Here is a 23,317-nt window from a genome sequence, read left to right as displayed (position 1 = left end):
AGATTTGGAGAAATGTAGCATTGCATCACCAGTGGATGCTCTGCAGTGAATGGGTGCCGTCAGAATGAGAGTCCAAACATCTGATAAAAACATCACAATAATCCACTCGATTTTTTAACTTTAACCCGTTGCTTCTGGCCAAAATGAGTCTATAGAGACGCTTCCTCCAGTGAAAATGTCCATCTCCTGTTGCCCTCCCACATCAAAATCCACCGACATACTTGTTTAGAGCTTTTAAATTATGCTCCTGATTCAGACGAGACGACCTTTACACTGGAGAGAGCAATATTACGGATAGAGGACATGTATTTTGAAGTTAAAAATCTCTTTATTTCAAACATGCACCTTTTTCACTTCAGAAGACGTTAACTGATGGACTGGAGTGGATTACTTGTGGATTATTGTGATGTTTTTATCAGCTGTTTGGACTCTCATTCTGACGGCACCCATTCACTGCAGAGTGAAATTCACTGACACAAAAATTTGCTCAGATTGTGTTTCATGTACGAGACGTGGAGTATACATACCTCCACTGTAGATCCAATTCATGTCCTCAGTAGATCCAGGAAACATTTTCCTCGTCTGCTGGAGGAAGTGGTAGCTCTGCTTTACTGAATATTTCAGACTCAGCACCTCATTCAATGGTAAAACGCTTGTTTAATTACAATAACTATGAACACGTGTATTATGTATTAGTCTAGCCAGTATAAATACTTAAAAAAAAAAAATAAAAAAGGCAAAGTAACCAATATTCAGTCCTGAAAACAAGACGCTGTGGTTCTGTGCTGTTGATTGGCTCCTTCACGGGAAGAGCAAGTCTAGTTTAGGAGCCCATTCCAGGGCAGAGTTTACCACGGCTAAAGCGGCAGCCCCCAACGCTACAGTCAATCCCATGACCGCCAGCCGCATGAAGCGCCGCGCCGTGGGCCGGACGACTGCTACGCGTCCTCGCTGGGCCTCCAGTGTGCGCTGCTGCTGCTGCTGCTGCTCTTTCCGTCTCTGTCGGAGCACTGTGTCCGGACGCTGCTGTGTCGACGCCAACTCAAAGTCTTTGAAGGTGGAGACGGCCGTCCTGGACAAAAGAAACAAAACAATGGTTTGTGGGACATGTTTGTTGTGAGAAAAAACCCCTAGCAGATAGACTTACAGCTGACTGCGCTCTCTGGCCAGCTCAGACGGAGGGAACTGAACGAACAGATCTCCTGCGCGGCTGATCAGCGTCTCGTACGGCAGGTCCTCTGGGATACGGGACAGGAGATGGTGCATCATGGCCATGTCACACTCACAGTCCAACACCTCCTCCTCTCGATGCAACACGATCTGCAAAGACAAAACAACGCTGGCTTTGAAAGTGAGTCAGACTGCACTTGTGTGTTTGGATTTCATGTAAAACATAAATGTGGATATTGTAAAATCCCTCAATTTTCTTTATCCGTGGTCTAATGTGAAAATCTCACTATCAAGTCACTTTGATTAAACATTTTTAATGGTAGTGTTAAAGCAGCGGTTCTCAATTCCAGTCCTCGCACCCCCTGCTCTGCACATTTTGTATGTTTCTCTTATAGCTTCAGACGTTTGTTCTATTCGAATGTAAGTGCCCTGCGAAGTGGACATACCAGGATATTCCGCCATGATTCCAGTTTGAAGCGAACGTAGCCTATATGTTCCATTCAAAGTGCATTGAAGTGTGCGAGACGTGAATTTAAATTGTATTTATTTACAGAGGTATATGATGTCACACTTGTCCAAATCCGTGAATGAATGTTCTGAAGTAAAGTAAACTTGAACAGATTTCCCCTGCTCAATAACAATGGAGAATGAACACTGTGTAGGGAACATGTCAATAGGAACACAGTTCATGCACGGAGCTCACTTCTAACGAGCTGATTATCTGAATCAGGTGTGTTAACAAAGAGAGACATGCAAAATATGCAGAGCTGGGGGGCGCGAGGACTGGAATTGAGAACCGCTGTATTAAAGGGTTAAAAACAAATACTACTATTGTGTAACTGTACTGTAAAAACATTTATGTTTACAATTTACTTCACATTTTTAATATATCAAATATATTTATTTTATATATTTAAAATATCACATTTTATTTGAGTACTGGAAAATATTTAGTAAGAATAATATTTTTGCATTATGGTAATGACAATGAAATGTATAAATTATTAAATAATATCAAATTTTTAGCAGAGATTTTTTTTTGCATTATGGTACTGACAATATTTTTTAAAAATTAAAGAATACCCCATTTTGTTACGGTAATGACAATATTTTTCTCATTATGGTAATGACAAAGATTTGTTTTGTTTTTTTACATATTAAAACAATTTCATTTTATGCTATGGTAATTACAATGCATTTTTTTTTAATAATAAACAATATTTAGTTTTATGTTACAATAATGACAATGAGATTTCTTTTCATTATAGTAGGCTACTGATAATCATGAGGAAAATGTACAACAAAAATTAAAGTAATAATTATGAAAATAATGTCACCATGCACAAAATCTTAAAGATCCTAAAATAGACTGTTTAATTTTCTTTATGCAAAATACCTTTTTTATTTTGGTGTGAAATTCACTTTATATAAAGCTATTAGTATTTTGTGCCTGACCTACTTCTTGTCAAACATCTCCAGGTTTATGGAGACTGCAGCTGGCAGAACACAGTACTTTACTGTTCAAAAGACAAATAGTGTGGAGATGACAGAATGTGTCAGTTATTTACTCCGGCTGAACACCAGCCAGATTCAGCCCTAAATACAGCTGTGAAACTGCTGACCCACATCTGCTGAACATCAGAGACTCAGTAGATGAAGAGTAGATCAGAAGACGGTTTTGAGGACAACTGGAAACGTACCACAGCAGCAAAGTAGATGGGCATGAGGGGATGGCAGGCCAGGAAGAAGTCGTACAACCGAACCACATGGCGGAAATCTGACAGCACGTGTCCGAACCAGGTGATGAGCCAGCTGAGAGCGAAAATGGTGCCGACCTCGGCTCTGCAGAGAAAACAAAGACACTTATCTCAAATCATACAAGTCAATAAAGAAGATTTGTCATCATTTTTTCAGGAGATGCTTTTAATGTTATATAATGATGAACCAAACACATAAAATCACAGAAAATGGGCGTCTACTCACTGCTGCATGAAGTCGTACACTTCAGGGTTGACCCTCTCGATTATGGGCATCAGGTAGTTCAGGATGTGTTTGGTGTTGTCCATAGTGGGGTCCATGAAGTCCCTGTAATATAAATATCTACTAGATATTAAAACAAAAAATTATTTAAAGATAAAGTTTTGTCTTTTCTTTAATACAGTCACTGAAAAAAATTCCATCTATCTTCAAAATAAAATTATTTTCATAATAAAATTCCATATATGAAATGTATAAATAAACTAAATATAACTATTTTAAAATGTAAATAGAATTGAATTAAATTAATATTTAATAATAATAACATTTAATAATAATATATTTTTACAGTGATGGGATTTTTTTATTTTGAACAAAAATGAAAAATGTATTGAAATAATGAAACTAATTAAATTATATTTAATATATTATATGCACATTATGCACTAATTATATATTATATAATATATATATATATATATATATGCACATATAAATATAATATATATATATATATATATATATATATATATATGATATATTATATACCCTGGACAACAAAACCAGAGTCTTAAGTGTCAATTTTTAGAAAATGAGATTTTATACATCATCTGAAATCTGAATAGATAAGTTTTCCATTGATGTATGGTTAGGATCGGACAATATTTGGCAGAGATGCAACAATTTGAAAAAATCTGAAATCTGAGGGTGCAAAAAAATCTAAATATTGAGAAAATCACCTTTAAAGTTTTCCAAATGAATTTTTAGCTCTGCATATTACTAATCAAAAATTAAGTTTTATTATATTTACAGTAGGATATTTACTAAATATCTTCATGGAACATGATCTTTACTTAATATCCTATTTTTTGGCATAAAATAAAAATCAATAATTTTGACCCATACAATGTATTTTTGGCTACTGCTACAAATATACCCCAGCGACTTAAACCTGGTTTTGTGCTCCAGGGTCACATATTTGTCACATTACAGTAATGAGAATGAGATTTCTTTGTTAAAGGTAATTGTGCTTGTTCTTGAAAAAATATATAAATGTTTAAAAATGTAAACAATACTGAAAAAAATTAAAATGATAATTTGTATTGGCGAGAATAGCGCTTGATTAAGATGAACATCATTTCAGAATGAATAAAAATCTGCAAAAATGAATCAAAATAAATTGATAAATACATCCTGTGTCCGTGTTTGGGTAAAGTGTCCCAAACAGGTCCTTGCCGTGTGTGTTTTCTGCTGTTGGCCCACCTGAGGTGGTGAGTGGAGAGTTTCTCCACCAGAGCAGTGGCGAGTCGTTCCCCCAGCACCAGCAGGAAGGTCACCACGATGTCATGGTAACCCTGATAATAGTGCAGCTGTGGGTTTTTCACCAGCACCCGCAGAATAATATCAATCAGCTCTTCCTGAAGGCCTTCCCGCTGCTCGTCTGGCATCCCTGCGTTCATTACACACCACAAACAAACAGAGAGCAGCTTAGACATGAAGCGAGACCGGCTGAGGGTCCTGAAGAAGCAGCGGGGGTCCGTTCTGCTCACCTGGAGGGAAGCGTCTGAGGGATCTCTGAACATCTAGAAGCACTTGGCTGAAGTCCTTGTTATTGTCTCGATCGACCGGCTCTGGAAATAAACACTGGATTGACATCTACACTACATGCATTTCATTCCCTGGTTGTTTCCCCTTTATCAGCATAAATTAAGGCACATACAAGAAATGTCTAAATAAAAATTGTGCATTAATATTTTAAAATTTAAATATTATAATTAAATTATACATAACAAATTATATGTACATTTAATAATAATTAATAATAACAATTAATAATAATGGATAAAATATATATATTTTTCACATTACAGATGAGAATGAGATTTCACTTGATTATCTTGAATATAAATAAAAGATGTATGAATATTTTAAAATCTAAATAATTAATGCAAATTACATTATTATATGCATATTATATTTAATAATAATTAAATAATGTATTTTTTTTCACATTACAGTGGGTAACTGTGCTTAATTATCTTCAACATTAAAAGATGTATAATTATTTTAAAATGTAAATAAAAATTCATAAAATCCATGTAGATATCATAATAATAATATATTTTCAATATAATGAGTGAATCAACAGAATGAGCGAATTATGCTAGATTATCTTGAACATAAAATATGCATAAATATTTAAAAATGTAAATAATATTTAATAGAATTAAAGCACATTTAATAAATTATATGTATAAATATAAATATTTTAAATGTTAATAAATAATAGAATTAAGTTTTATATATAATAAACTATATGTAGATTATATTTTTAATTATTTATAATTTAATAACAATAATATATTTTTCACATTACAGGGTGAGAGAATGAAGAAGAAATTTAGTTTTTGGATGAAATCTCATTGAATTATATTTATGTCTTGTTCTCAGAATCTCAGAATTGGATGTGGTTCTTACCCAGCTGTTCAGGTATGTTTTCTACAGACACGTTGAGCAGTCTGGGCCACACCTGCCGGCGGATCTCGTCGCTCAGCAGACCTCCTTCACTGATGGCCATGCGTCTCAGAGTGGCCACGTCCACGGGCGTCGTGTTCAGGGCCTGCGTGATCTCCGCCGTCTTCCTCTTCCGTCTGGACTCAGCATCTGCCAACATGATGACTGCATCAGCAGCTGAACACTGGACACGCTGTCACTGATGCTGACTGCACTTCAGCAGAACAGTCTGCTGGAAATGGAGAAGTTGACTAAGATCTTTCCCCTTTCCCCTTCATTTGCGCAAGTGTTTCTGTCTAAACAGCTGTTCCCAGAGGGACGGCGCTTTTAAAACACTGGATTTGGTTTTGAAAGGGAACTATTTTTCTCTGGCACACAAAATACAGTCCCTTGCAGAACATCTGCAGCAGTTTGTGTTAGTACTGTAACAGTTTTACACTACATGATGAGTGCAGATATCTCATGCACAATAAATTCTTCAAAAGTGTTATGAATAGTGCTTAAGTTATGCAATAATGAGCATGACACCTTTAAATGTGAGAATATGGACACGCCCACAGAAATAAAGTCAAAGGATTATGAGGCAGAAATCAATTATTCCCACACCCAGGGGAAAAAAGTACACACACACAAAAAAAAAAAACATAAAAAAAAAAAATAAAAAAGAGAGACAAGAGAAAGAGAGATACACACACACACACACACACACACAAAATGTGCAATTTCTAATGTGTAATTTATACTCCTACATGTATAATTGTATTATTGACATATCTATATATAATTGGCATTAATGTAATAACTGTATTTTTTTAGTTATCTATTCATACAGAAAGATATTAATTTATATTCATTATGTTTTTGATTTATATACATTTATTCATTTCTAAAATCCCCAAATTTCTATCTGTATAACTAAATTATATATATATATATATATATATATATATATATATATATATATATATATATATATATATATATATATATATATAAATCTATATAAATATATAGATATAAATTACACATTATACACACACACTATATTTCTTTATATCTAGCTAGATTTTTTCAGTATTATATATATATATATATATATATATATATATATATATATATATATATATATATATATATATATATATACACACACACATTTAAATCTATACAAATATATACAAATATATAGATATATAAATTATACATGTGTATGTATATATATATATATATATATATATATATATATATATAGAACATATTCTTATATTTATCTATCTACCATAAAACAAAAAAATAAAAATATAAATATATTTATCTATCTAGCAGTAAACATATATATATCATTGTAAATATTCTTATATTTATAGTATGTCTATCTGACAAATATTCTTATGTCTTCTTATGCTATATCTATTTATATATAGAACAAATTTAAAAAACCCTTATTTCAATCACATAAAGTATCCATCAAACTCTAAATTTACTTTGGTAAAAGCTGTAATATTTAATCGAGCATCACTTATCGACCGGTAAAGTGCAGCAGTTAAATCTCTCATGTTATTAACGAACTCTTGAATAAAACACACCTTGTGTTCCGAGTCCATTGAGCGAGGAAGAAGCTCCGACACTCCGAGACTTCTTCAGATTCATCCTGTCTTCAGATCCAGCTACATCACTTTCTCTCAGTGCAAGGCGAACAGCTGATGGGCTTCTACTACTTTAGCTTGACAGCTTGACAGCTAAAGGCCACATCCTCTCCTTCAGGCCCGCGTTAGCTGGATAAACTCAAGGCACGTGAGGCTCATCTGTCGCTCCGGTCGGGTTCACTCATGTCAAGGGTTTTACCTGAGTGTGTTCCGCCGAACCGAACCGGCCTCTCTGCGCCTCTTTTGTGTCATTTCATGCGAATCGCTTCTGCAGCTCCAGCTGTAGTATCATGTTTAGGTGTGAGTGAAGGATTATGGGAGTTGTAGTTTCAGTTGCTCACGCAAAATGCGGCGTCAGTAACAATTCAAAATAACGGTCACTTTTAAAAAAAAAACAGTAAACAAATAAACCGTATTAAAAATAAACAGACAATTTTTTTAAAAAAATTAAATTTGCTGTTGTACCTACGAAAAGGCATTCATTAAAAAAATACAGTTGTTGACGCTTTATGATCTTTTTGTAATGGTTTAACGAAACTTTTATTTTGAAATAGTGTTTTAAAATACTCTCATGCGTTTTGTCCCTCCGCGCTTTCCGTATGTTTTCGAGCTGTCATGTGAATCCAGTGATTGCTAAAACGTTTAGAGAAAACCGACTTTATCAAATTAACATTTTATATTTTCGATTAAAATAAATAGCCAAAATGCTCTCCCGTTTATTAAAAGAACACCAAGCGAAACAAAACGAAAGGAAAGAGTTACAAGGTATGTGTTTCTGTACGTTAGATCTCTACCGACTAGCTCCGACAGGCCCTTTTTATATAATAATTAAAATGCAAAGATAAAGACGCATCTTCATATTTGCCTGTTAAATGGATTTAAAAAAAATGGAGTTGTGACATTGCTATAAATAATAAAATTACATTTTCATTCGAGTCGCAAATTCAGTTTTCAGTAATTTCCTGTTTAATTTAGTCACTAACAGTGATTGTATTTTACGTTATGTAATGTATACAAATCAAGTGAAATGAAATCATTGCTTTTTCTTGATAAGATGCTTCTATGCATTACAGAAAGACGAAGGCGAGAGGCCATAGCAGCTGCAACATGTTTAACAGAAGCTCTGGTGGACCATCTCAATGTAGGGTGAGTGGGACAGGTTTTATGTGTTTGTAAAGGTGCGCAGGATTATGTGGTCAGTTCATGTGATCACTCGGGTCATAATCCCAGTCTTTGTGTGGACGTTATGATGAAACTCTGCGAAAGCAGCTTAGAGTTGCATGGTTGGATGCAACAGAACATTGTTCTTGCAACAGACAAATTAATGCAAAGAGCGCTTGAACCCAAACTGAATTTTGCTTATAAATATTTTGCTGAAAATGTCCTCACCCTCAGGCCATCCAAGATGTAGATGAGTTTCTTTCTTCATCAGAACAGATTTGGAGAAATTTAGCATTTGCTCACTGGTGGATGCTCTGCAGTGAATGGGTGCCGTCAGAATGAGAGTCTAAACAGCTGATTAAAATATTACAATAATCCAAAAGAAATCCACATGACTCCAGTCCATCAGTTAATGTCTTGTAAAGTGAAAAGTTGCATGTTTGTAAGAAACAAATCCATCATTAACACATTTTTAAATTTAAACGGTCACTTTTAGCTTAAAGGCGAGTTCTCTAATCATAATATTGCTTTTTCCAACATGCACGGATCAAGACCTGTTTATAAGCCAAAACGGTTCTAAACAAATATGTTGTTGAATTTTTATGTAAGAGGACAACAGGGGACGGGTTTCTTCACTGGAGGAAATGTTATTATGAATAATGGACTCATTATGGACTTGTATTTTGGCCAGAAGCAATGCATTGAAGTTAAAAACATCTCGATGGATTTGTTTCTTCCAAACGTCTAGCTTTTCCATTTCAGAAGACATTAATTGATGGACTGGAGTGCTGTGGATTACTTGTGGATTATTGAGATGTTTTTATCAGCTCTCATTCCGACGGCACCCATTCACTGCAGAGGATCAAGTGACATAATGCCAAATTTCTCCAAATCTGTTCCCAAGAAGAAACAAACTCGTATACATCTTGAATAGCCTGAGGGTGAGAAAATATTCCGCAGGTTTTCATTTTTGGGTGATCTATTCCTTTAAGACATGTATAAGTATCTCTGTTCAGGGTGGCGCAGGCGTACGTCAACCAGCGCAAGCTGGACCATGAGGTGAAGACGCTGCAGGTTCAGGCCAGTCAGTTTGCCAAGCAGACGGCTCAGTGGATCAGCATGGTGGAGAACTTCAACCAGGCCTTGAAAGTACACAAGCTTTTTTAAATACTGATTAATGCGGGATTGAAATTTAGTGTTGCATTGGGTGAACTGTGCAGATTTAATGGCAGATTATTCCTTTACAGGAAATCGGAGATGTGGAGAACTGGGCACGAAGTATTGAGATGGACATGCGGACAATCACGACAGCTCTGGAATATGTGCACAAAGGCCCGGTTCAGCCCACGTCTTCATGAGCAGATGGACTCATGTGAAACTTGGACACTGCTATTCGAGACATTTGTGTCTCGTTTATTCCTGTAAAGAATTGCTGGAACAGCTGTTTATTTCTGATTTGTTTCATTTTTATTTTTTGTTTTACATAATATTAATATGCTTGCATAATAAAAATATCTATCGTGCTAAAACTGCTAAATTGGAACTTTTTATATCACATTTTACCCCCAAAAGTTCCCTTGTACAGATTAGCTGCCCTGCTTCTAACTCTATACCAACTGTTTTGACCAACATTTAACAAGTGTTTTCCATTCAGCCTCAGTAATGAACGTATAGTGCCAGAATTACACATTTTCCCTGCCCCTTTTTAGGTTTTATAGACGTAACAGTGAGCTAAAATAGATTTTATACTTTTTTGTGGGATTTCACGTTAAGCCGTGCACACACTGTGACGCTACATAATCCACATTTACAACAAGGTCTTTCAGCCTCAGGATTAACATAAAAGAGTAAAATGTTAAACCAAAACAATGAAAAGAAAGAGTATAATGTGGCTGCTTTAAGTCCAGATTTACATGTTTGCCCCATGGGACTGCATAAGATTTTTAGCTCATTTTTTTTAGTCGTTGTTTTAGGTCTTATATATATATATATATATATATTAAGGATGTAACAGTTCAAGTTCCTCTAGCGGTTTGGCTCTGTGGTTGCAGAGAGATGCACAGTCGCAGACATGAGACAGCAACGCCTGTGCTGTACAATAGCAAAAGTTGTCACTGTTGCAAAAACATATCATCCATATCCTTTTTTTTAGAACTGAGATTAATTGCGATACACATGCGTACTGAACCGAGGGTGGTGAACGGTACTGTTTGGTCTTTTACAGAGAACTGTTATATATATATATATATAAAATCAGAGTTTCAGTTTTTAGTTTAATCAAACTAAAACCATAAAATTAAACGGGATTAAACAAACTAAAATCATAAAAAAAAAATTATTCCTTACTTGAAATAAAAGTTGAAATAAAAAAAATATATAAAATTTAATTTCAGCTAGTTTTCTGATTTAGATAGTTCAACTTGATGTACTAAAATTAAATTGAAATAAAATATATAATAAAATATGAATATGAAATAATAACATAGATATATAAAATAATAAAAATCTCAAAAAATATGAAAAACTAAAATTCAAATTTATAAAAATACTGATAAAAACTAATATAGATCCTTAAGAAATTATTTTATATATTTATATAAAAATATTTCTTATATATAATTTCTATATTGTATAATATTATTAATTATATCACTACATTTGTATTGTATATTCTAATTTCTATTATTATTTTATATGTACTAATATTCCATGTAGTCTCTCCATTATTATGAGGCCATAAAAACCTAATGTATAATCATTTGAACAAAAATATAATTTTTTTTAAATCTGCTGTAGACAAAAATGTCACATTAATGTCACATCACTGGACGCTCCTGTCATTGCTTAAAGTTTCCTGTCAACCTCCCAAAAACTAATTCAATCAACCTAAAAATAAAGTGAATTGGCATGATTCTCCTTAAAAGTTCCTCCCAGCCCAGCTATTTGTGGATGACGCTTACACAAGCACACAAAAATGCCCAAACGACAATACAGTGAGATTAGAGATTAGAAATTGCGGCCCTGTCTGAGAGGATCAGCTTCAGGGATAAATCTGAGACGCAGACCCACTTCAGATCACTCACCAAACGCACTCAGGACCTCCAGCTGCAGAGCCAAGAAGGGAAAAAAGTAAGTCTGATAATTGACTACTTTAACTGATAGCAGAATTTCTTATTTTTACAAGTGGGATTAACATTTACTTAAATGTGTATGCTTAAGTATTTATTTATAGTATTAAAAAAAGTATTAATTGGTTTTATATTCTCTCTTAAAATGACAATGTTTTACTAAACATTTTTCACTTGCAAACATGTAAAATGTATTCATTTTGCATTATTATTCAGGGTAATTTGAGTAATATTTTAATGTCCTTTGTTTTTCATTACAAATAAGGTAATTTCTTTAATGTATGTTGATAAGGGTCTTCAGTTTAGTAACATTTTCTTATTTTCTAGATGCTATTTTTTGAAGTTAATAATAATTACGATTCTTTAGCAATTTTGTCACATAATCTAAAAAAAAAAAAAAATAATTGTAAAATATTGTATGTATACACTTTTATGCATTTATTTTCGGAAAGCACATTAATAATTCTTTGATAAAAGCCTTTTATAAAAGCATGTTTGTTTGATAATTAATAAGCATACATTCCTCAAAGCATAGTATGCATATAGGAGCCTAAATGGTTGGTTTTGTCCGATTCATTATGTGGTAACACAGAAGAATCTTCAACCTTTCTCTTAATTAGTCCCTGTAACTAATAGGTTTTGAGCTTTGAGAAGCTTATAGTGTTTCTGTGGTGCTGGATTTTCAATGTTATAGCTTTCTCTAAATCTTTACACTGATACCCAAGTCTCCCTTTGTTTCATAAGAGCCTTAGTTCAAGATTTCTCATGTGCTCTGAAAAACGAAAGTGTACCGTATGTTTGCGTCCTGTGACTACATAATCTAAAACCAAAGAGAAGCTGTGTACATGGATCAGTAATGTCCAATAAGCGTGCAAAAACCATGTTGTCATTTTATTTGAATATTTAAAAAGTTTTATGTTTTATAGAAGTTCACAATACCTTTTAAAAGCTGGTGTTTGTTAGATTATGGTGCCCCCTGTGGTGATTTAAGGAACTGCTTTATAATTATACCTGCATTGTTGTGTTTTTTCTTTCTTTTACGTCATTTGCATTCTACAAAAAAGCAATTGTTTACTAAGCATCTTCGCAGAATCACTCAGGAGACAGAAAGGATGTACGAGTACTTGAGGTAAGAATGCGTCTGACTAAAATACTATCAAAACAAACAAATAAACCAACAAAACTCAGAAATGTGTCAATTTTGTATGCATTTTGTGCTTACAGTAACAACTGTACATGCACATGCATCTTGGGTGCGTTCATGCTGCTGTGGGTTCTGGTGTGGTTCTACCGGGACAACCTGGAGATCACCAAGGTCTCGGAGAAACACGTTTTTGTAACAGGTTGCGACTCTGGGTTCGGACACCTACTGTGCAAACGCTTGGACAAACGTGGTTTCCGTGTCCTAGCCGGGTGTCTCACGGAAAAGGGTGCAGATGATCTGAAGAGGGCGACGGGACCTTTCCTGAAGACCTGCATTTTGGACGTGACCAGCACAGCCAGCATTCAGAAGGCTTTGGAATGGACCAAAAATGAAGTTGGAGATAAAGGTGTGTTACAGGTGAGACTTTAAAATACGTTTTAGATACAAGTGTGACATCTTTGCTTCCAATTACCCAGGACTGTGGGGTCTCGTGAACAACGCCGGACGCTCCCTTCCCATGGGTCCATCAGAATGGATGAAAATCGAAGACTTCGAAAGCACGCTCAAAGTCAACATGACTGGTGTTATCGAGATGACCATGAACTTCTTCCCTCTTGTCAAAAAGGCCCGTGGACGAGTGGTGAACGTGGCATCAGTGTTGGGAAGAGTGGCAGCTAACGGCGGAGGGTATTGCATCTCAAAGTTTGCAGTGGAGAGCTTCTCTGATTGTCTCAGGTACCACACGTCAATGAATACAATGGTTTTTATGTGGCTGTAGTATTGTTTCGACCTTTGAAACCATTTGTACCTTTAAAGAAAACCTCTTGATTTTGCATTCAATTTCAGGAGGGACATCCAGAATTTTGGGGTCAATGTGTGCATCATCGAACCTGGTTTCTTCAAGACACAGGTGACCAGCCTGGAGCCCATCGAGAGGGAACTTCATCGCCTCTGGAACCAACTGACCCCTGAAGTGAAGGAGAGTTATGGAGACAGATACTTGGATAAATGTATGTTATTTATGCCCACTACTACTTTTCTCCATTTCTCCAAACATATTGTCTCAACTATAAACATTCCATAACGCAATAGAAGAACCATTTTTGGTTCCCCAAAGAACCTTTCATTTGAAGGATTCTTAAAAGAACCATAGTGTGAAGATCATTTAATAATCTAAAGAAAATCTTTCTAGTTTTGCGCACTGAAAAGTTCCAATGGATGTTAAAGGTTCTTCATATCATCTTCATAAAACGTATTTATAAGAGTATAGTCCATTTAGACACTCTTTGTCTCTCCAGATATCAATATCCAGAGGCTGATCATGAACACCATATGCGACTCTGACCTCAGTAAAGTGACCAACTGCATGGAACACGCCCTGCTGGCCGTCCACCCGAGAACACGCTACAGTGCAGGCTGGGATGCCAAGCTCTTGTGGATACCCTTGTCTTATATGCCCGCTTGCATTGTAGATATTGCCCTGAAACTGGTGTTGCCAAAGCCAGCAAAAAGTGTCTAGATTTGGAAGTGACTGTAGGGCAGATATGTTTAACTCTTAACCTTTCATTTTCCTCTTATGGTACACTGGATGACGCTTTATTTTTGGGGTCTACAAAGTAACTAGAGTTTACAAACACTATGTGTCTGTAAATTTAATAGTGTATTTATGATGCAAAGTTATCTGGTAACTAGACACTATCAGTAATTTTGTATATTTATGAACCATTATGCAACGTAATTAAAATGTGCCTTGAAAATGCATCACCAGTTTGTGCACATTGGTCATCTAATATATTGTAGATGTGTTGCTAGAGTGACCTTTGGTGTTGCATTTGTATGTAACTGCTAATTAAGCTCATATAACTGTATAAACATTATTCAATAAATGTTATAAGAATATTTTCTATGCACTGCCATCTGTGCACCAATCTCTTCCCAGAAAGAAAAAAAACCCTGCTTAAAAGCAGCATATATGCTGGTTTACTGGTTGTAGCTGAACTTGCATAAACCACCTTTGACTGGTTTTTGTTGTTGTGTTTTTTCAATACTGTACTATGAAGGACATGATCTTCCACCTTTTGGTGAGTTGAGACAATTAAATACAATTTAACTAAATACAGAAGTGTAAGTCTAGTAAACAAGAATTATTCATTAACAGTTTGTACCATGATTAAAGAATTATTAAACCGTTTTCCCTGACCTGATTCTTAAGTTATCAAAAGAACCCAGTAGATCGATTATCTCTTGGACTCTTACAATATATATATAAAAAAACATTAAATATACACACTTCATGTTTCATAGAGAAAACTAGATAGAACACATACCTCTGCAAGATGGTAAAGATGCTAAAGATCGCTTCATCTGGAAAGCATCTGCTGTGTACAAACATCTTTAAGACGTCTGTTTTAAATGCATTCTAAATCATAAACATCTTAAAGACATCTTCTAAACGTCTATTTGACATCTGATAGGAAACGTCTTATATATTTATATGAGCAAATGCAAATCATGCAGTACATCCTGCTAGCACATGCACATCTCAGATATGTCTATTTAACTTATGCATTTACATCTGCAAGACGTATTTTTTTTTTACAGTGTCACTTTTTTACATCAATAGATGGTTTGAATGAAACAATTGTCGAAGACATGCATTTAAGCATATAAACGTCTCAAAACGTGAATTGGCTTCTCCCCTCTATGATTTAACAGTGAAAGTCATGCAGTAATCTGACAGTGAACTTTCCGGCGACGTCAGTGTTGATGAAGTGTCTCTGGCGCTCGCTGGATTCCACGCGCACCTGTTCACGCGCCTCAAAACAAACCGGCCGCGCGCTACGAGACCGTTATCTGCGACACGGAATAGTTTGAATTCCCCGTTTTAACGCTTTAAACTTTGGATTTTTGTCTTATGGGATACTGGAAAATGATCTCTTTCAGGACCCTGCGACTGACTAATATCGGAGTCATTGGTTTACTGGCGAAAGATATCGCAAAAAGCAGCTCAGCGTGTCACAATGTGGCGAGGAGGACGTTCAGTTTATCTTCGCGTATGCACGCGAGCCAAGAATTCATCGCTCCTGCTTCCGTCGATCAACCTACATCGAAACAGTGAGTCACTTCTACAATAAATGGATAGAGCGATAAATAATAGATGGGGCAGTGCAAGTGATTTGTTCTGTAAGGCGAGAGTACAATCATTCCCTGCATTAATGAGAAACTTGATATAGCTAGGCCTGTAAATTTATTTATCGGCTGGACGATTCACATAATGTTTATTGTCAAATCCTAGGCTTACTGATGTGAGGAAGTATTGGTATAAGGATCTTATTTAATGTTTATTGTTTTGGTTTGTATTGTGTGTTTCTTGCTTATGGACCTAAAGTCATAAATGAAATAGAAATAGTAATAGTAATGCACAATAAAATGTTTGATCAAATTCATATAAACTAAAATACAGTATGTTTGGTGTTAGTAGCCTATGTGTAATTTTATTTTATTAAAGCAGACACGTTGCCAGTCTGTTTTGTGGACTAGAGGACATGCTTTTCTACACTATAACTGAAGGAGCAGAGAAAGTTCCTGTGTCTCATTTCATTGCTGTGAGTTTATTCATTGACATACAGAACAGAATCATATCCAATAAAGATTTAATTAAATTCTTTACACTAGCATTTTTCCAACTCTATATATATATGTGTGTGTAAGTTATATGGGCAACAGCAGGGAGCTGCTACATTCACTCAGTTGCATGTTATATTCTTCTGAAATCTGATTCGGTCATGAGATGTCCATGCCAAGACACACAAACGTTTATCTAGACTTTGTGGAACTGGTTTGTGTCAATAAACAGTATAGTATAATTGAAATTTATGTTTTTTTTATTAGATAAAATCTTATACAGTTTGCCAGCGTATCAAATTTATGTTTGATTATTGTATATTTATAGGTCTTGTTTAGTTTACATTTATATGCATTAGTGTTTAAATAACGTTTGCACAACAAATGCATTACACAAAGTAAACTGAATGGTTGTGAAAAGACAGAACATTATTTTTAACATCTTACAGGCAGTGAAAAGCACTGGCCTACTGACCTCTGACCCCAGATTACGGGACTGCATGGAGAAGATTCGCGAAGCTGTCCGGGAATCAGCCGGCGAAGTCATGATGGACCTTGAGCTGTTCCGAAAGTGAGTGTTCAGGCGACGCAGATTTGCAAACGTCCTGCAGATGAGGAATATTTGGTAGTTTACTAATTGTGAAAATCAAAACAGGTGCGTGGGTGGCAACATAGTCCTGCTGAGTCTCGCTTTCAGACGGAAGTTTATCATTCCAGAATTTGAGGCATTCGTGGGGATCATCAATCATATTTACTACACATCGAAACTCCAGCAAGATGGACAGGTAGAAACTGCATTTTAAATCCACTTTCCTTAATTATTTGCAAAGTTGGACTCACTTAGAATCTTTTTTTAGGTTGCAAAATACATTCCCCATCTGACCAAGTTTAGTCCTGATCTTTGGGGCGTCTCTCTCTGCACAGTGGATGGACAAAGGTAAATAGATAAATCTGACCACAACTTTTCTAAAATATGCAGTGATGGTTTTTAAATCACATCTTGGAATTCAGACACTCAGTGGGAGACACAAAGGTGCCGTTCTGCTTGCAGTCGTGTGTGAAGCCGCTGGAATACGCCATCGCTGTACACGAACACGGCACAGAGCGCGTGCACCACTACGTGGGGAAGGAGCCCAGTGGATTCAAATTCAATAAACTCTCCCTGGATGAAGAAGGTGGGTGGGAAAATGTCATAGATTATCATTATCAAATCTTATGTTTTTGCTATACAGAACTTTTCTGTACTGAGAATAATCTCATTAGGAAAAAAAAAACAGAATAAATGTATTATTCTAATATATTTAAAAAACAATAATTATTAAAAAAAGTAATAATAATTGTATTTAATTGAAATAATTCAATGAGCTGATGCTGCTTTTCTGTTTTTAGATAAACCTCACAATCCTATGGTCAACGCTGGAGCAATTGTCATCAGTTCCCTTATCAAGGTCAACAAATTTTTATATAAATGGGAAATTCTATATAAATATTTTCTGGTGAATTTGAGTTTGGTTTGCGTTAATATTTACTTGTTTTCTGATAATCAACTCTGCTGGACTCCCAAACAAACACTGATATACGCCCATGTATTGACATGCAGACCGGGCCAAGAATTCATTTGCTCTAACAAACCTTTGACCCAGAATTCAGCTCTGTGTGGACAGACCCAGTGCATCTGTTACACGTGTAGCAGACTGACCTTGTGAAGCTGTAAGCAGGAGTATTAATGGTCTGGAATTAATCCAGCCTATTAAAAGTGACCTTTACACTAGGTGTATATGACTTGTGTTTACTAGGTTCCCAGAGTTCTTCAGTGCAAGCTACAGTAGAATACACAAAATTATTCGGTTGTTAAATTGTACTGTTGTTTTTCTCGTTCTCTACAGCCAGGTGTCAACAAGGCCGAGAAGTTTGACTATGTAAGTTATAACCTGTTGGATATTGCCATTTAAAAAAATAAAATAAAAATGTAGTGCATACGGCTTTTCAGCTATATTATAAAAGTCACAGAGTATCTTTGTATTAGGAAGAGTTTTTATTCCTTGAAAATATGTGCCTTTTTGGGTATATATATTGCCGTTATCCCAAAATGGACCAAATGTGATTTCAAAATCTTGACTGTTAGCTAATGACTGTGGGGGATTCTCTTTCACAGGTGATGGAGTTTGTGAAGAAAATGACAGGCAGGGAGTACGTGGGCTTCAGCAATGCAACGTATGTCTCTCATTGTTAAATTTACACTCGTTTTGCACCCAATGCTATTGTTATTGACTTATTTTCATTTCACCAGGTTTCAGTCTGAGAAGGAAACAGGAGACAGAAACTACGCAATAGGATACTACCTAAAAGAGAAGAAGGTTTGTTCTTTAGCATCTTTAGCAAACTAGCAAGATATTGTTGATTGTCTGCAAATGCAACCATGGTGTCCTCCTTTACAGTGTTTTCCTGAAGGGGCGGATATGATAGACGCACTGGACTTTTATTTCCAGGTAGGCCCAGTTGACATTTTTTCCATTGTTAAATCGAACGCTAAATTGAACGCTCCATCAGAATTTATTTTCTGTTTCTCATAGTTGTGCGCCATAGAAGTCACATGTGAATCTGGCAGCATAATGGCAGCTACACTGGCTAATGGAGGCATCTGTCCAATCACAGGAGAGAGAGTTCTGAGCACAGAAGCCGTACGAAACACACTGAGTCTCATGCACTCCTGCGGCATGTACGACTACTCTGGACAGTTCGCTTTCCACGTGAGCACAAGTATTGTCTCTACACACTTTCTGTCTTTATATGTAGTCAGAGTTTGAATTCTAATGCTTTGAATCTAGTGACCTTACATTTTAAAAGATTTTTTATTAACCCTTTAAGTGCCATCCCCCATTTTTGAATATAGATGTGAAAGTGCACTATTCAAACTTAAATTGTTATAATTCATGGACGCTTTGGAATACAGACCTAAGGTTGGACTCTTTTTTTGAGAAGACAATCTGCAGATTATTGCAGAAGTGGAATCATTTCAAACTATAAAGGTATTAAAAGTTAAAGAAGTTTAAATTTACTGTTAAGAAAATGCACTGTACCATTTTTATTTCATTTTACATAAAATAAATATTTTTCAAAATAAAAATTAATCAAAAATAAATAAAAAATGAAACAAATAAGAATAAAAAATTAAAAATCCAAATTTGAAGTTCAAAACAAAAAAATTGAGGTTCCCGAGAGATTTTATTTAGGGCGCTATACCACAAACAGCCACCGGGTGCCATCACAAACTCCACTGAATTTTTTAAATGCATTTTTCTGTCACAAATGTCTAAATATCTCTGCAATATAACATCTATCACAAAATATCTTGAGACTCAGACCTTTCCGACGATATGTATTTTGGCAAGATTATAAAAAGATTTGATTCTAAAAGACCATAATATATTTTGTAATATGACACCTGACTCCACCCACTAAGGGGAAGGAGACTGCCAAAAGATATTAAAGTACAATTTCCATGATAACGCAATGTCCGATTTCAAAATGGTTTTCACAGGATGAATTTTGAATTTTGAATGATATGTATGTTATGAGTATTACTAAGATATCTGACAGAGAAAAAAGACAATGAAAAAAAGTGGGCCAGTGGCACTTAAGAGGTTAAAAAAGTGCTTATTTAAGATAAGTTATTAAAATCATTACTAATTGAAACAAATTTAATTGTGCAGTCTGTTGAGGTAATACATATATGCTATATGCTGGAAAGCTTAAAAAACCTTTAATCAGTATGATATTAAGGACTTTTCTGCTAGCTTCTTGTAGTAAATTGTCATTAATTTTGTTATACTTACACTTGTCGTAGTAACAAATAGGGATGGGCGTATCGATCTGAAGTATCAATATATCGATACTGATGCAAGTATCGAAAGTATCGATACTCAAACAAAAAATATTGATACTAAGGTGTGTTTTATTTACCAGTGATTTTATTTAACAAAAAAATGCATTGAATTCAATGAATAAGCTATGTTAGCAAATAATTGTGTAGAACTATTTTCCTGCTCATCTGAACACACGCTAATGTTGCAAGCCAGAATCAATCCATCACAGAGAGCGTTCACTCACTTCTGACAGTGCATTCAAACAAGGCTGCATTTCCCAAAAGTATCATAAGAAAGCATTAAAGCTTTTGGGAATGGCAGCCCTGAACAATGCTTATCAGAGGACAGAAAAAAACATACATATTTGAGTTATTTCAAAATAAACAAATTGATATTGTAGCCTACATAGTTTGTGCAATTACATTTATTGAAATTGAACGTTGAAAGATAATACTGATCATGTTCTATTCTGTAATGTTAATATAAATAATACACTGTCAGTGAAAAGGTTGCATTTTATGTAGGGGTGCAAGATAAATATCGGCCGATAATTAATGCGCATCTCGTCATGAACGCTGATAATGAACGTGGATTTGCGTAACTTGTCAGTTAACAACGGCTCTGTGTAGTAACAGCTGCTCTATATCAAATCACGCACCTGATGGAATTTACCACTGATTAGAGGCTTTACTGATGAGATGCCCATTAATTATCGGCCGATATTTATTTGTCACCCCCAATCCCTTATGAAAATGAATCATGGTTTTACTAAAGTGACCGTATGTTCAACGGTACTATTTGTAGATTCGAATCATGTGTAAACAAAAAACATATTTGAACCATGTGTAAACAAAAATGTTAAATGTTTAGTTCAGAAGTATCGTATCGGTATCAATATCAACGATACTGCCTTGAAAAATATCGGTGTCATATTGAAAACAAAATAAGTTGTATCGCCAATCCTGAGTAACAAAACATAAGTCTTTATCTCAACGCACGGCAGGTTGGATTACCTGCTAAATCTGGTGTGTCTGGTGCAGTTCTTCTGGTGGTGCCAAATGTGATGGGTGTCATGTGTTGGTCGCCCCCTGTGGACAAAGTTGGGAACAGCGTCCGTGGAATCCACTTCTGTCAGGTGTTTCAGGCATTGTCCTGTTAGTTTCTCACTCTCTTTTTAATTCCACATTATACATTTAGTTTAAATAACTAATTTTGTAACCCTTCCATAATTAGGAACTGGTGTCTATGTTCAACTTTCACAATTATGACAATCTGAAGCACTTTTTGAAGAAGCAGGACCCTCGCAGACAGTCTGATGATGACAGGGTAAATCTTAAATTTGAAAAACAGCTTTCACATCAACTAAACTCCCAAACTTGTGAAAACACCCTACATTAAGCTATTTTTTAGTTTCAGCAATGAACTCAACAAATTATTATTATTTGGTCTTGTAGAATAAGTCAGTGATGAATCTGATGTTTGCAGCACACAGTGGAGATGTCTCAGCTCTGAGAAGGTCATTTTATACAGTTTATGTCTTTATTACTCCACATTTTTGAGTGCTACCGAAATATAGATTGCTTACTGCCCTCTTCCTCCATTGTTCCTCAGGTTTGCCCTTTCATCCACGGATATGGATCTGAAGGAGTATGACTCTCGTACACCTCTTCATGTAGCTGCTGCAGAGGGTAAAATAGATTTCTGTAAACATAAAAGAATCTTTTAGTCCCAAACATGATTTGTTTAATCATAAATTTAATTTGCCATCTGTTTTAGGTCACATGGATGTTGTGCTATTTCTGATGCAGTCCTGCAAAGTCAACCCTTTTGTGAAAGACCGGTACAGAGCCCTGTTTCTTTATACATTTACCTTCAGCTTCATCCATTTGGTGATCACTAACCTCGTATCTCTTATTCAGGTGGGGAAATATTCCTCGGGATGATGCCATGCAGTTCGGCCACAAGGACGTGGTGAAAATCTTGGAAGAATATGAGCAGAAATACATTCAAACATCTCAGACTGACGCAGAAGACCGTAGTCATCAATCCAAATGTTCGTCTCTGGAGGGCCGAGTGTGATTTGCTGTGAATGTAACCAACTTTAGGAATATACAGTAGATCATGTCATCAGATACTAAGAAAACAAGGGCACATTTACAGAAATATCTCTTTACAAAGATTAAAGCTGCAGTCGGTAACTTTTGGGGCTCGCGTCTGGGTGGAAGAACATTGTAGCCGGAGCTACTTCTCTCTGTTTACATCTATGGCGAGTCACGCAGGTATTGTGCTACTCTGCAGCGTTGCCGACCCCAACCATACTAAAATATTCAGAATATAAACACTTATTATAGGTGTACCGTAGTGATTCAGGATAAGACAAAAACACGGTTTGGAAAATGGATTCATGATGTACTCGCTCCTTATATATATTTTTTAAATTTTTAACACAAAACAACACTGTGGCACAGCCCTGCGCTGATTGGAGCAGAAGAGCCGGGAGCGGTGGATTTTGTTTATATTGGAGAGAAGTAGTTCCGGCTACAATGTTCCTTCGCCAGACCCGAGCCCCAAAAGTTATCGACTGCAGCTTTAAAGGCTACCTTTTTTTTTTTTGATTTGTAAATATGAGATTTTTGTACATAATTTCTGTAAAAAAAAAAAAGATTTTTTAGCTTGGCATATTCTCTTTGAAGCTATATTTATACAGTATAATGAGAGTGTAAAGTATTTGTGACTAATAAACAAAACCAAACATGCCAACAGATTCTTATGCTTACGTTTATGAAGCCACAATATAGAAACATTTTTAAAGAACATTTTAAAGTGTCCTAATATTGTGTTGGTGTCCCCTACAACAGGTTGAAATGCATCTAAGGTCAGAAAACACTTTTTAATGATTTCGAAATTATTCGTTCAAAGCAGTTCTTACCACTGATTAGAGGCTTTACTGACGAGATGCGCATTAATTATCGGCCGATATTTATTGGGCACACCCCATAATTTTATGCAATTTTAACTCCGGATGGTTACTTGTAAACAAATATGCTATAAGCTTACATACTGTATGATCAAAGTCACCTGCCTGTG

The 23,317-nt window shown here is 35.5% G+C and overlaps 4 protein-coding genes and 1 long non-coding RNA gene across 10 annotated transcripts; 3 read left to right on the top strand and 2 right to left on the bottom strand.

Moving 5' to 3' along the window:
• Positions 1 to 92: 92 nt before the first annotated feature.
• Positions 93 to 7,647, bottom strand: LOC109063445 (TBC1 domain family member 20-like). 4 transcript variants are annotated; one of them, XM_042711711.1, is made up of 8 exons: positions 7,248 to 7,647; positions 5,626 to 5,893; positions 4,698 to 4,778; positions 4,411 to 4,597; positions 3,154 to 3,270; positions 2,871 to 3,012; positions 1,148 to 1,320; positions 93 to 1,072 (listed from the first exon to the last, which is right to left on the bottom strand). In XM_042711711.1, exons 2-8 carry the CDS (start codon positions 5,819 to 5,821, stop codon positions 802 to 804), a joined length of 1,167 nt encoding a protein of 388 aa, XP_042567645.1. In that variant the 5' UTR covers positions 5,822 to 5,893; positions 7,248 to 7,647; the 3' UTR covers positions 93 to 801. The 4 variants fall into 4 exon arrangements, with proteins under 4 accessions (XP_042567645.1, XP_042567644.1, XP_042567642.1 ...); XM_042711710.1 differs by having other exon boundaries at positions 5,626 to 5,890; XM_042711708.1 differs by having other exon boundaries at positions 5,626 to 5,811; positions 7,248 to 7,646.
• Positions 7,648 to 7,883: 236 nt separating this feature from the next.
• On the top strand, positions 7,884 to 10,000 carry LOC109063330 (biogenesis of lysosome-related organelles complex 1 subunit 1). Its single transcript, XM_019080407.2, has 4 exons — positions 7,884 to 8,072; positions 8,381 to 8,453; positions 9,485 to 9,617; positions 9,716 to 10,000. The coding sequence occupies exons 1-4, from the start codon at positions 8,012 to 8,014 to the stop codon at positions 9,824 to 9,826; spliced, it is 378 nt and encodes a 125-aa protein (XP_018935952.1). The 5' UTR covers positions 7,884 to 8,011; the 3' UTR covers positions 9,827 to 10,000.
• Positions 10,001 to 11,311: 1,311 nt separating this feature from the next.
• On the top strand, positions 11,312 to 14,929 carry LOC109063464 (retinol dehydrogenase 7-like). Its single transcript, XM_019080537.2, has 6 exons — positions 11,312 to 11,597; positions 12,661 to 12,725; positions 12,821 to 13,146; positions 13,217 to 13,475; positions 13,587 to 13,750; positions 14,039 to 14,929. The coding sequence occupies exons 2-6, from the start codon at positions 12,709 to 12,711 to the stop codon at positions 14,257 to 14,259; spliced, it is 987 nt and encodes a 328-aa protein (XP_018936082.1). The 5' UTR covers positions 11,312 to 11,597; positions 12,661 to 12,708; the 3' UTR covers positions 14,260 to 14,929.
• On the bottom strand, positions 12,491 to 16,950 carry LOC122134858. The gene is made up of 2 exons (XR_006153143.1): positions 16,840 to 16,950; positions 12,491 to 13,708 (listed from the first exon to the last, which is right to left on the bottom strand). It is a non-coding gene; the product is annotated as an uncharacterized LOC122134858 (long non-coding RNA).
• Positions 15,478 to 22,525, top strand: LOC109056108 (glutaminase kidney isoform, mitochondrial-like). Of its 3 annotated transcripts, none has more exons than XM_042711695.1 (18): positions 15,478 to 15,854; positions 16,252 to 16,345; positions 16,814 to 16,935; positions 17,020 to 17,149; positions 17,222 to 17,301; positions 17,376 to 17,539; positions 17,754 to 17,812; positions 18,251 to 18,283; positions 18,520 to 18,578; positions 18,655 to 18,721; positions 18,803 to 18,853; positions 18,938 to 19,114; positions 21,234 to 21,365; positions 21,464 to 21,556; positions 21,685 to 21,746; positions 21,842 to 21,918; positions 22,007 to 22,070; positions 22,150 to 22,525. In XM_042711695.1, the coding sequence occupies exons 1-18, from the start codon at positions 15,655 to 15,657 to the stop codon at positions 22,307 to 22,309; spliced, it is 1,824 nt and encodes a 607-aa protein (XP_042567629.1). In that variant the 5' UTR covers positions 15,478 to 15,654; the 3' UTR covers positions 22,310 to 22,525. The 3 variants fall into 3 exon arrangements, with proteins under 3 accessions (XP_042567629.1, XP_042567628.1, XP_042567630.1); XM_042711694.1 differs by having other exon boundaries at positions 16,249 to 16,345; XM_042711696.1 differs by lacking the exons at positions 15,478 to 15,854; positions 16,252 to 16,345; positions 16,814 to 16,935 and having other exon boundaries at positions 17,096 to 17,149; positions 17,416 to 17,539.
• Positions 22,526 to 23,317: the final 792 nt, after the last annotated feature.

Source organism: Cyprinus carpio, chromosome A22, assembly GCF_018340385.1.
Source record: "Cyprinus carpio isolate SPL01 chromosome A22, ASM1834038v1, whole genome shotgun sequence".
In the NCBI taxonomy this organism is placed as follows: domain Eukaryota; kingdom Metazoa; phylum Chordata; class Actinopteri; order Cypriniformes; family Cyprinidae; genus Cyprinus; species Cyprinus carpio.
This window is presented reverse-complemented; position numbering and strand designations above follow the sequence as displayed.